General features: G+C 46.7%; 1 protein-coding gene across 1 annotated transcript; it reads left to right on the forward strand.

Annotated features, from left to right (window-relative positions):
* The first annotated feature begins 1264 nt into the window (after positions 1-1264).
* On the forward strand, positions 1265-12179 carry LOC114706246 (cytochrome c oxidase assembly factor 7). Its single transcript, XM_028888600.2, has 3 exons — positions 1265-1438; positions 5617-5757; positions 11589-12179. The coding sequence occupies exons 1-3, from the start codon at positions 1333-1335 to the stop codon at positions 12035-12037; spliced, it is 696 nt and encodes a 231-aa protein (XP_028744433.1). The 5' UTR covers positions 1265-1332; the 3' UTR covers positions 12038-12179.
* The last annotated feature ends 476 nt before the right edge of the window (positions 12180-12655 follow it).

Below are 12655 nucleotides of genomic sequence, written 5' to 3' on the forward strand. Positions count from 1 at the left end.
ATCTCTCTGAGTTTGAGGCCAGCCTGGTCTACAAAGCAAGTTCCAGGACAGCCAGAGCTGCTACACAGAGAAACTCTGTCTTGAAAAATCAAAAATAAATAATAAATAAATCAGGGATTTTCAAAGACATGTACTAGCTGAAGTTAGTTGCTCCCCATCTGCCATTAAATAAGTTAGTGGTGAAGCCGTGCTATATAGATAGTGGGAAACACGGATTGTGCTCCACAAAGGCTCTGGACTAGGGCTGGTTGGCATTCATGAACTGGCACTCTGGGGTGTATGGTTTAGCCTTAGTGCACCTACCTAGCATGCTTGAGGTGCTGGGCTGTTAGCCAGGAGGCAGTGGTGCATGCTGGAGGTGTTTGTTTCAGGTTTGTGAAAGTAATGATTCTAAGTAAAACTTAAAAAACCAAACCAAACAAAAAACAGGTGATGCTTTCTTCCCCCACATCTTGACATGCTTCTCTTTTTGCATGGTACTGGGGATTGACCCCAGGACTCCTGCACATGCTCGGCAAGCCCTCTATCACCGAGCCAATCTTCATTCTTTCTCTTAACAAGTGTTGTGCACCAATTCTTTCGTTGTATAGCTTTGGACAAGTTACTTAGCCTCTCTGAACCCGTTTCCCGGTCTGCAGATGGGGGAGAGTCATACGTATATTGTCACCACTGTAAATGATTTAACTAGTGTAACGCTCTTAGACCCGGATTCAATATTCTGCAGTCGGCACTAGCTATCACCATCATGTTGTCACTATCATCACTCGTGGCCACATTCATTTCCCAGGTCATTAATGTTGGTGGTGATCTTGATGGGTCTAGAAAGAATACAGAGATAAACGCATCCCGTGGCACTCGTAGAGATTTATTTTTTGTCAGTTGTTCCAGTCATATGTAGGACACTCAAGTTACTCAAAATGCCTGCTGCCCGAATAAGCAAATGATTTCCCGATGAATTTCAAGTTCTTTATTTGGCAGTGCTGGGAGCACCGAGCGGTGAGCTCCAGCCCAACGCGGCAAGCTCTGGAAAGGCAGGAACCGACCCGGAGCTCCTGGCTAGTTGTCTGATCCCGACTGCAGGGAGCATACTATTAAGGGGCAGAATTTTATCAGATAAGATGAGGTAGAAGCCCGGGAGGGAGCCTTCCACAAAGACGAGGAGGAGCGGGCGGAGACCGCCGCCACCGCCACCGCAAAGGCTGCTGGGAAGCGGCGGTCGTCCCCGAGTACCGCGGAGCACCGACACCACGCACGCCGCCGCCAGCCCCGCCCCCTGGGCGGCTCACGTGGTCGAGGGGCGGGGCCGCCGCTCGGTTTGTGGGAGTCAGAGCCATGGCGGGCTTGGTTGACTTCCAGGACGAGGAGCAGGTGAAGTCTTTCCTGGAGAACATGAAAGTGGAGTGCCACTACCAGTGCTACCGCGAGAAGGACCCGGACGGTGAGTGCCGCCCGCGCAGCCGGGGACGCAGAGGAGGGGCGCGAGCGTGTGACCGGGACGCGGTCACGTGGCGGGCCGAGGACGCCTGAGGACGTGGTCAGGGACTCTAGCGGGCTGTGGGCGGGGACTTGGGGGGTGCAGCGGGGGCGGGGCTTCTGTGGAGGGGCGGAGCCCTCAGGCTAGAACAGAGAGGTGCGGTGTGGGATGTAAGGACTGGGGGTGCAGTGGTGAAATGGACCCTCCGCTTACATGTCTTTGAAGGAATCGGTTAACACGCATAGGAAACAAAGGAAATATGTGATGGTAGTAAATGCGAGTCAGGTTTGGTGTCAGCTGTAATTCTAGCATTCGGGAGGCTGAGGCAGGAGGATTACTTAGAGCTCAGGAGTTACAGACCAGCCTGGGTACATAGCGAAACACGGTCCAAAAGAGGAGTGGATAAGGAGACTACTGATAATGGATGGGTTCAGCGGTTAAGAGCACTTACTGCGCCAGGCGGTGGTGGTGTTCACCTTTAATCCCAGCACTCGGGAGTAAGAGGCAGGGGGATCTCTGAGTTCGAGGCCAGCCTGGTTTACAGAGCGAGTTCCAGGACATCCAGGACTATTATATAGAGAAGCCTTGTCTCGGAAAATCAAAAGGAAAAAAAAAGCGCATACTGCTTTTGCCCTCGTGGGGCCGTTTCCAAGTGTCTGTAACTACAGTTCCAGGCGATCGATACCTCTGGCTCCACACCACTTGTACATACACACATGTATACATAATTTAAAATAATTTTGAGACCAAGTCTCATGTAGCCTTGACAGCAGTGCAGTCCATGCTGGCTGCGGACTTAGAGAACCCCCTTCCTCTGCCTCCTGGGTTTCCAGCGTGAGCCACCTGCCCTGTTCACATAATTAAGTCTCTCCTCCCCCCCCCCCCCCCCAGTCAGGGTTTCTCTGCGTAGCCCTAGCGATCCTGGAACTCCCTCTGTAGACCAGGCTGTCCTCAAACTCAGAGATCCACCTTCCTCCGCCCACCAACTGCTGGGCCACCACTGCCTGGCACAAAATTAAATCTTTTTTTTTTTTTTTTTTTTTTTAAGTGAAATAGGATAAAAGAACTGAGTGAAGAGTACAGCACGGTGGAATGGCTTTTTTTTTTTTTTTTTTTTGGTAAAATAAAAAGTCTTTTATTTTTACACCATTAGCACAGGAGAAAGAGAAACACATACAAATACACCAATCCAATACTGTGTGATAAAGACCCAATAAGAAAATTATACTTAGATAACATAGGTATCTGCTAAACTCCTGAGTGTATGACATTCAGGGTATTTATAACATACAACTTACACTCCGATTTAGTCTCTAACTAGAGTAACTAAGAAAAATATATTTAAAAGCTTTACTTGTAATAGCACCAAACTGGAAACAACCAATATCTTTCAACAGATACATCATTATTACACTGCGGTAAATAAACAAAAGGAGTCCTACTAAGTAATAAAAGGAATATACTACTGGAATGGCTTTTGAATAAAGCTTTAAAGGAGGAAACACACCATTTGTAGGTCTTTGCCAAGCAGAGGTAACAGCTAATGAAAAGGTCTGAGGCAGAAATGGCCTCTTGTGTTCAGTGAGGTGGTTAAGTGTATGGGTGATTGATGCTCAGAGAAGCAGCCAGTGTCTTTGAGTTCTTTTCCTAGAGATTTATTTAAGGGAAAAGAAAGAAAATGGCTCTGGCCATCCCTTCCAGTAGCTTGAAGTTTAGTTTCTAGGAAATGACTTGCTATTTCTTGAAACTAGTCTACTACAGAGTGACTGTGTGGACAAGGAAGCCTGGATTATTCTTTGGGAGATAGTCCATGTCCTAGATGAAGAGAAATGTCAGAGGACTTGACCCTTTGGGGTCCCTGAGGAGCAGAGTGGCTAGGCGTGGTCTACAGGGGTGAGTTTATAGTCAGTGGAGGAGAGGTGGGAAAACCAAGTTCTCTTTTGGAAGGTTGAAGTCAGGTTCTGCGAGAATTAAGTCAAATTAATTTTTGTTTTGCAATCTAGAGGCTCAAACCCAGGGCTTCTGAGTGTACTAGGCAAGTTTACCACCATTGCACGCTACCTCTAGTTCCAGAATTTGGAACAGGGAGCCTGGACTGCAGTGTGTCCGGCCTTTTACAGAAGGGATTTAGAGCTGATTCTGTAGACATGTTTGAGGAGTTCATGGTAGTTGGTGTGTGTGTTAGGTGGAGAATATCGAGCACTGAGTGGAGGACAGCCATGTGAGAACTGGCTGAGGGCTGGGGCTATAGGTCAGTTGGTAGTGTTCACCTATTGTACATGAGGCCCTGAGTTCAGTTCCTGTCTTAAACTGGATATGGCAGCACATGCCTGGCCTGTAATCCTAGCACTCTAGGAGGTGGAGGTAAGAGGGTCAGGAGACAGCCTCAGCTACATAATGAGTTCTGGTTCAGCCTAGGCTATATAAGACCCTGTCTCAAAGAAAGATAGAACTAAACAAATGAAAATAATATGTAGGCCGGGCGATGGTGGCACATGCCTTTAATCCCAGCACTCGGGAGGCAGAGCCAGGCGGATCTCTGTGAGTTCAAGGCCAGCCTGGGCTACCAAGTGAGTTCCAGGAAAGGCGCAAAGCTACACAGAGAAACCCTGTCTCGAAAAACCAATAATAATAATAATAATAATAATAATAATAATAATAATATGTATTATTATTATCCTCAATGTCAGAATGCCCTCTCACCAGTTAGCTTCCTCGGCAGTCATCCCGGCAGGTGCAGACATGCGTACCTGTGTAATGTTTTACAAAGGCAGAGTCAATCTTAATATTTCCCTTCTTTTAAGAGATTTCTCAGTTGGTAGCTTACTTGTATTGTTTTTATTCTGGGGATAGCGGTTGAACAGAGGGCCTCTCACACTCTAGACAAGTACTGTACCACAGAGCTCCACACAGCTCCAGCCCCACTTTCCTTAAGTACTCTTCTGTGGTTTGTAGTCTGTAGTGTGCCCAGTGTGCGGAGAGGCTGGGGTTCAGTCCTCAGCACTGATGTTTTTTAGGGTCTTCATTCCTACCCCACACCTCTTTAATTCAGCCACATCCTACCATATCTGTGAGAGGTTCCTTTCTTCATCTACCTGTTTGTATTTACAGGCTCTTTCTCCAGGACTCTCCGGCCCCTTTCCACTTCGTTCTTGACATGCTAGGGCTGGAACCACCCAGGGCCTTGTACTCTGCTTTGCCATGGAACAACACCTCCAGACACACACATACCCCCATTGTCTTTAAGTAGCTTGTGCTTTCTTCTTAGTCAGGTCCCAGCTCAGCTATCATAGTCCTTGGTGGCCCAAACTATGTTCACCATTCTCCTAAGATGCACAACGAACTTTCTCATCATCCTGGCTTATTTCAGTTATAACACTTATTGTTTGAAAACATTGAATTTCCTTATTGTATTTCCTGAGCTGTACATAGCCTGAGCTGTACTCTTTGACTAGGTTGTGGAGGACCTTGAACTCCTTATCTTGGCTCCACCTTGTGAGTGATGGGATTATAGGCATGAATTTGCATGCCTGGCTTAGAGTATAAATTTTAGGAGGGCAAATGACAATATTCCCAGCAGCTGTGTCTCTGGTATATACTTTCACACATATGATAGTATGTATATGTTAAATATTTGTTGACTGGGAGTGAATGAGAAATCATCTTTGATGTTGCTGAGAATGCTAAGGGACTGGCTAGGACTGGGATACCCAGGAGGGAGACCTATTCCCCACCACTGTGGTAGCCTCCATCTCCGTTTTCTGGGCTTCAGGGAGTAAGGGCCACCTCATTTCTGGTTTGCTGCTGCAGGAGGAGCCCACAGAGCCTTTTAGGTTTTAGTGTTTTCATTATAGAACTTGCAGAGTGGTTCCAAAGCTAGCAGAGTGTCAGCCATGGAGGTCAGCTTAGTGTTTGGGCTGGGCTGACAGGGATTAGGATTGGCAGTGGTAGAACCATTGCTGGGCTCAGTTTCCTGATCCATCCAGCGCTGGCCATGGGGAGACATGCACGGACACTGTGCATTTCTGTGCTCAGCCTGCCTGCCATACTTGAGGAGTGAGAGCTAGATTCCATCTGACTCCCTGGACCCCTTGAACAGCTGACCAGCAGCTGCTGGCATGGGCAACTCCTCTCTCCTCTAGGTTGCTATCGGCTGGTGGACTATCTGGAGGGAATTCAGAAGAATTTTGATGAAGCCGCCAAGGTGCTGAAGTTCAACTGTGAGGACAATGGGCACAGTGACAGCTGCTATAAGCTGGGGGCCTATTACGTGACTGGAAAAGGTAAGATGCAGGTCTTCACGGGCCTCACAGGCATGGAGGGCAGTGTGGTGGGCAGAGGACGGGCAGGGGTTCAACAGAGAGCTGGTAGAACAGCATCGCCCTTTAAGTGAAGCCATCTTTGAGGTTACTGTGGGACCTTGAGCTAGTTAATTTTTTTCTTTTTCTTAAAAAGTTTCTTTAAATTACATTTACCTATTTATTTTGGTGTGGGGCCCGTGTGTACCATGTCCTACGTGTGGAGACCAGAGGACAACTAGCAGAAGGTGGTTCTCTAATTCCACTGTGTAGGTTCTGGGAATTGAACCCAGGCCATCAGACTTGTCAGCAGCAAGTCATTTCTCTGGCTCATGGTTAAACTACTTTTTCAGACAGGGTCTCTCTACATAACCCTGGCTGTCCTGGAACTCACTGTGTGAACCAGGCTGGCCTCAAACTCACAGAGATCTGCTTGCCTCTACCTCCTGAGCACAGAGTTTGAAGGCGTGTGTTATCAGGTCTGGCTCATTTTTTTTTTTTTTTTTTTTGATATAGTTTTACTGTAGTTTTGTTGGGTGTTCTGGCTAAAGTCATCGGAAAGGAGGGAACCCTAATTGAGAAAATGCCTCCATAAGGTCAGGCTGTAAGCAACCCTGTAAGGCATTTTTTAAATCAGTGATTGATCGGAGAGGGCCCAGCCCATTGTGAATGGGGCCACTCCTGGGCAGGTGATGGTCCTGGGTTCTATAAGAAAGCAGGCTGTGGTCTTCAAAGTGAGTTCCAGGACAGCCAGGACTATTAACACAGAGAAACCCTGTCTCAAAAAAAAAAAAAGAAAAAAAGAAAAAGAAAAGAAAAGAAAAAAAGGGGGGGGGGAAGAAAGATTAAAAAAAGAAAAGAAAGCAGGCTAAGGAAGCCAGGGATGGATTATGGATGCGAAAGAATAAGCCAAATGAACCTTTTCTTCCCCAGCTTGCCTTTGGTCATGGTGTTTAATCACAGCAATAGAAACCCTCACTAAGACACTGGCCTAGAATTCAATTTGTAGTCTAAGCTGGCCTGGAATTTTCAGGACCCTCCTGCCTCTGCTTCCTGAATGAGAAATTACAGATTAGCTGCTGCTGGAAGAACCAGCCTTCAGCAGCTCAGGAATTGAAGGACACACACAGACACACACAGACACACACAGACACACACAGACACACACACACACACACACACACACACACACACACACACACCCATGTCAGGATCTCACCTACGTAATACATTTTACGTATTACAAGTGAAAAACAAATTATCCCCAAGAACTCACATACATCCATGTCCAAGCAACTTGTTATAAACTAACAAAGTTTAAGCAAGCAAGGTACTTTTCTCAGCCAGGTCTGGGAAAAAGTCAATCACTATTATTCTAAGTACCAGTGACACCCAGTGAGGGTCTAGAAACCCCTTGAGAGTCTTTATACAACTCATAGATTGTGAGGGGTGTGTTGCTGGCAAGGGAACTAAGCAGAGGTCGTCCCTGGGCGCAGCCTCTCCAAGGCTCACTCTGGAGTGGCTTTGCTGACCCCAGCTGTGTTCCATGTGGGAGCCCCCAGAAGTTTCCTTGTGAGATCTGAGTTTGCCTGACACAGCAGAGCCACATAAGGGGATGATTTGACCACGGGCAAGGTCGCCAGGTGGTTGGAAGGGTTTACACTTGGCTGTGCCTGGGGGTGGTCTGCTGCTCCTCTGCTTGGCATTCCTGTAAAAGCCCTTTGGCAGAGACAGTCAGGGCCTCATGGATAAGGACCCAGGCCCTCTTGAGGCTCTTCTGTGTTTCTGTCTCTCTCTCTCTTCAGCTATATTTCTATCTAATATTTCCTGCTGCTCCTGCTCAATGGTACCCTGGGGTAAAGTGGGGATGGGATGGCTTCCCACAGTTCCATGAGTTCCAGTGCTGTGTGTCGGTCCCCTCCAATGGCCCCTGACAATCTGGCATGACAACCATCCAGCCTTAGCTAGTCACTTTCAACTCCGTGTCCCAGTAAACTGCCGTTTACAGAGCCTGGACTTGCATAGTTGGGTTACAGATTGAGATTCTGCCTCAGAATTCAAAAGAAAAAGAAAAACAAAACGAAAGTGTAGCTGAAATTTTTCTGTGTCCACCCCAGCTCCTGCAGCTGCTCAGACCCAAGTAAACACACAGAGGCTTATATTAATTAAAACTGTTTGGCCATTTGCTCAGGCTAACTATTGACTAGCTCTTACACTTAAATTAACCCATAATTCTTATTTATGTTTAGCCATGTGGCTTGGTACCTTTTCTCAGTTCTGCCTTCACATCTTGCTTCCTCTGTGTCTGGCTGGCAACTCCTGACTCAGCCTTCCTCTTCCCAAAATTCTCTTCTCTTCTTGTCCCGCCTATACTTCCTGCCTGGCTACTGGCCAATCAGCACTTTATTTATTAACCAATCAGAACAACACATTCACAGCATACAGAGTGATATCCACAGCATGAAAGCAGTAGCTCTTACTCCATAGTTTTGTTGTGAAGGATAGATAGTATAGGTATGAAATGTTCACTTGAGTAGATTATAGACCACCAAGAATACAAGGCCAGTGAAAAGTCCTTTCTTTCCTAGGGCCTTTCATACCAGAAAGAACTCTCTACCTGAGATGAAACAGGGTGTGTTTCTGAAGTCCAAATCACAATTACATCACATCAGAGGCATGGGAGGGATGTCCGTGGGGAGGGAGGGTCAGTTTGTAAAAACAGTTTGTTTTATGTTGTAAAACAATGACCCTCCGGAAGCTACATGAGAACGTTCTGCTCAGCAGGATGTGGTACTGACGGTGCTGGGGAGCAGTTAGATAAGTCAAATTAGCTAGGACAAAATGGAGTCACTTTGGGCAGTTCAGGTAAAGATATTAGTGTGTGGGCTGTAGAGGTGGCTCAGCTGTTAAGAGCACATGTTGTTCTTGCAGGGGACCCACGTTCACAACCATTTGTAACTCCAGTTCCAGGGGATTCGACTTCTGACCTCAGGCACTAGACACACACATGGTACACATACATGTACACAGGCAAAACACTCAAATAAAATTTAAAAGTAAAATGTAGTAAAGTGATGGGTGGTGGTGGTGCACCCTTTAAGCCCAGCACTCTGGAGGCAGAGGCAGGTGAATCTCCGTGAGTCTGAGGCCAGCCTGGTCTACAGAGTAAGTTCTAGGACAGCTAGGGCTACACAGAGAAACCCTGTCTCAAAAACAAACAAACATATATATAGTAAAGCTATCAGGATGTACTGAGCACAGAATAAGAACTGAGATATTATGCCTTGTATTTTTTCTCATGCTCTAATTGGCCTTATATCTTAGTAACGCCAAGTTTTTGCCAGGTAACAAGTTCCCTCTTTGCTTCTGTGGCTTAGGAATGTGGGGTTGGTTTAGCTGGGTGCCTTGGTCAAAACACTGGCAAGGGAGTAGTACTGCAGTCGTTGGAAGATGTGATTGAAGTTGCTCTTCAGATGTTGACAACTCACTGGCCTGATAGCAGAGGCCTTGGCTCCTGTCAGCTATTGTCAGGGGACCTGTGATCCCAGTGACTGAGCTCTCCAAATCTCTCTGCTGTGCTGGAGTCTCCTGATGATCTATCTGCCTTTAGCTCTCTTCAGGGTAAGTAGCCCAACAGAGAATCCAAAAAGGACTGGAGCAGTAGCTCAGTGGTTCACACTGGCTGTTCTAGGAGACCTGGGTTCCATTCCCAGCCCCCACATGGCAGTTACAATTATTTGTGGCTCCAATTCCAGGGGGTCTGATGCCCTCCTCTGGCCTCTGCAGGTATCAGGCATGCATGTGATACACAGTTATACATGCAGGTACTCACTTGTACTCATTAAATAAGTTTAAAAAGTTCAAATCTCTTCTGAGATTCATGCATTCTCTTAACTGTGATCCCCTGTAAGTCAGAATCAAAAAGCAGATCACATACTTCCAACATTCAGTGGCACAGGATCTACATTACCATCCCAAAACACAGGAAAGGGAGCATAGTGAGGAGATATGGGACCAAGCAAGATGGAAAACAAGCTGGGCAAACTCCATACTCTGCATCTCCATGTCTGATGTCAAAGCACTCTTCAGATCTCCAACTCTTTCAGCTTTGTTGACTGCAACACACTTGTCTCTCTTGGGCTGGTTCCACTTGCTGTTAGCAGCTTTTCTCGGCAGGTATCCCATGGCTCTGGCATCTCCAACATCTTGGGGTCTCCAACCCAATCCAAGCTTCAACTTCATAGCTTCACAAAATGGCCTCTCTAGGCCTTCATTCAGGGACACCCCTGACACATGTCTGGCCTCATCAGCCTTCCTTAGTCGCCGAGGCAAATTCCACAACCCTTCTGTCCTTAACTCTAAAGCCAGAACCACATGGCCAAAGTGTCAGCCTCTGCCTTCTGAGTGCTGGAATTAAAGGCTTTGGCCATGTGGTTCTGGCTTTAGAGAGGCCATGATCATGGCAACTCCTATAAAGAAAAACGTTTAATTAGGTGGCTTACGATTCAGAGGTTCAGTCCATTAAAATGTATTTTTATTTTATGTGCATTAGTGTTTTTGCCTGCAAGTATGTCTGGGTGAGGGTGTTAGGTCCCCTGGAACTGGAGTTACAGACAGCTGTGAGCCACCATGTGGGTGCTGGGAATTGAACCTAGGTCCTCTGGAAAAGCAGTCAGTGCTCTTAACTGCTGAGCCATCTCTCCAGCCCCTGGATGCTACTTTTTTTTTAAACAACCTTATTATGTAGCTTAGATGATCTCCATCTTTGGATTCTCCTGCCTCTGCTTCTTCCGTGCTAGGGTTATATATAGCAATATGGGCATATACACCATTCCCAGCTCCATGTCATTTCTTTTTTTTAGTTTTTTTTTTTTTTTTTTTTCCAGGGAGGGGTTGTTTGTTTTGTTTGTAATAGGGTCTCTTTAATAGGTAGTTCTAGCTGTCTTGGAACTCACAGGCATCTACCTGCCTCTGTCTCCCAAGGCCTAGGACTAAAGGTGTGCATACACCACCTTTAGCTTTGGGTTTTTGTTTTTTTTTTTCCTTTTTTAGTTTGCCCTGGGAGATTATTTCCAGGAGCTTTGTTGGATCAGAATCCTTAGGTACTCCAGATCCCTGTGCACAGAGAGTTGGCATAAACACCCACACATCCTTCCTTCCCTTCAAATCATTTCTAGCTTGTGCTACCTAATACAGTATAAACACTAATGTAAATAGTTGTGTCATGTACTGTTCTGGGAATGACAGGGGAAAGTCCATATATTTTTAGCACAGACATGGTTTTTTTTTCCCCTGAATATTTTCAGTCCATGGTTGGTTAAATTTGCAGCTGCTGTCTGGTTTGAATGCTATAATAATGTTCATAACTAATGGAATCTGCATATGCAGAACTCATAAATATGTAGGGCCAACTGTATATTTAGATTAAGGAACATTGAATTGCTTATTTTAAAAATTCTCTGTTCTCACTGTAGCACATGTGGTAGTCTCTGGTGCTCTAAGTTGATATGTCTCTTCCTGTCTTGGCTTCCTGTAAGACAGCATGTGAAGCAAAGATTCTGTGGCTACCAAACTGGCTACCTTCCTCCATGTTACTTTAGCTCACAGGACTTCACTCAGGGATTGTTCCCTAACCTTGGCCAGAAAGAAATAGGTTCAGCCCTGGTTGAGGGGTGGGGTGGTGATTTTTTTTCTGGGGTAGGGGGAGGTACTAGGGATCGAACCCCAGCCTTCTGACATTGTTAGGCAAGAGCTCTACCACTGAGTTACCTGCCCAGCCCTTGAGTTTACGTTTTCTTTGTTTTTTATGTTTGTAGGTGGCCTGACTCAAGACCTAAAGGCTGCATCTGCCTGCTTTCTGATGGCCTGTGAGAAACCAGGAAAGAAGTCTGTGGAGTCGTGTCACAATGTTGGACTCCTGGCCCATGATGGACAGGTCAATGAGGATGGCCAGCCTGACCTGGGAAAGGCCAGGGACTACTACAGCAGGGCCTGTGATGGCGGCTTTGCAGCCAGCTGCTTCAACCTCAGCGCCATGTTTCTACAGGGTGCCCCTGGCCTCCCCAAGGACATGGGTTTGGCATGTAAATATTCAATGAAGGCCTGTGACCTGGGCCACGTCTGGGCCTGTGCCAATGCCAGCCGCATGTATAAACTGGGGGATGGTGTTGATAAGGACGAGGCCAAGGCTGAAATGCTGAAAAATCGGGCCCAGCAGCTGCACAAGGAACAGCAGAAAAACGTCCAGCCTTTAACGTTTGGGTAATATGTGGCCCGTCCTCCCAAGCAACAGACAGCTGCAGGCCCTTGGAGATAAGTCAGTGCCATCTGCGCCAGAGTGTCGCCTGCTGGGAGTGCCTGGAAGTGTGTTTTAGTAAATAATCCTTTGTGTGCATTCTGTGAAGACACCCACATTATGGGGGTTTTAATTTCTAAACTGGACCTCTGAAAAGTAGAAGCAAACTGTGGAGCCATAGCCTTTTGGGGTGGGAGACAAAGAGAAGTTGGGAAATTTAGCAGCCACAGGCCTCAGAGAATCAGCCATCATTATCATTTTAGTCGGAAGATCTTGAAAATTAGAAAGTATCCTAATTTGCATAACAGAGGTCTTGAGGAGCTAAGAACAGCGGCAGTCACGACTACCGCCCTCTGCCTTACGTAACCACGGTGTGGGCTCCTTGCCTTTCCAGTCAGACCTTAGACAGATTTACAGGGATTGGGAGCTCTGCCACAGGAAAGCTGAAGGTAGTTAGGTTATGCCTTGCGGTGGCCAAAGAAGACAAGACCTAAGTGTCCTCTCTTCTGGATAAGAAATTTACAGTTAAAAATCAACCTCCTCAGCTACCTCTGCTCCTCAGGGGAAGACAGAGGACTCTTGAAGCAG

The sequence above is a fragment of the Peromyscus leucopus genome, chromosome 2 (genome assembly GCF_004664715.2).
Source record: "Peromyscus leucopus breed LL Stock chromosome 2, UCI_PerLeu_2.1, whole genome shotgun sequence".
In the NCBI taxonomy this organism is placed as follows: Eukaryota; Metazoa; Chordata; class Mammalia; order Rodentia; family Cricetidae; genus Peromyscus; species Peromyscus leucopus.

Coding starts and splice junctions, on each gene's coding strand:
- LOC114706246 (XM_028888600.2), top strand. CDS start 1,333: ATGGCGGGCTTGGTTGACTTCCAGGACGAGGAGCAGGTGAAGTCTTTC. Junction 1,439..5,616: donor CCGCGAGAAGGACCCGGACG/GTGAGTGCCGCC, acceptor TCTCTCCTCTAG/GTTGCTATCGGCTGGTGGAC. Junction 5,758..11,588: donor CTATTACGTGACTGGAAAAG/GTAAGATGCAGG, acceptor TTATGTTTGTAG/GTGGCCTGACTCAAGACCTA.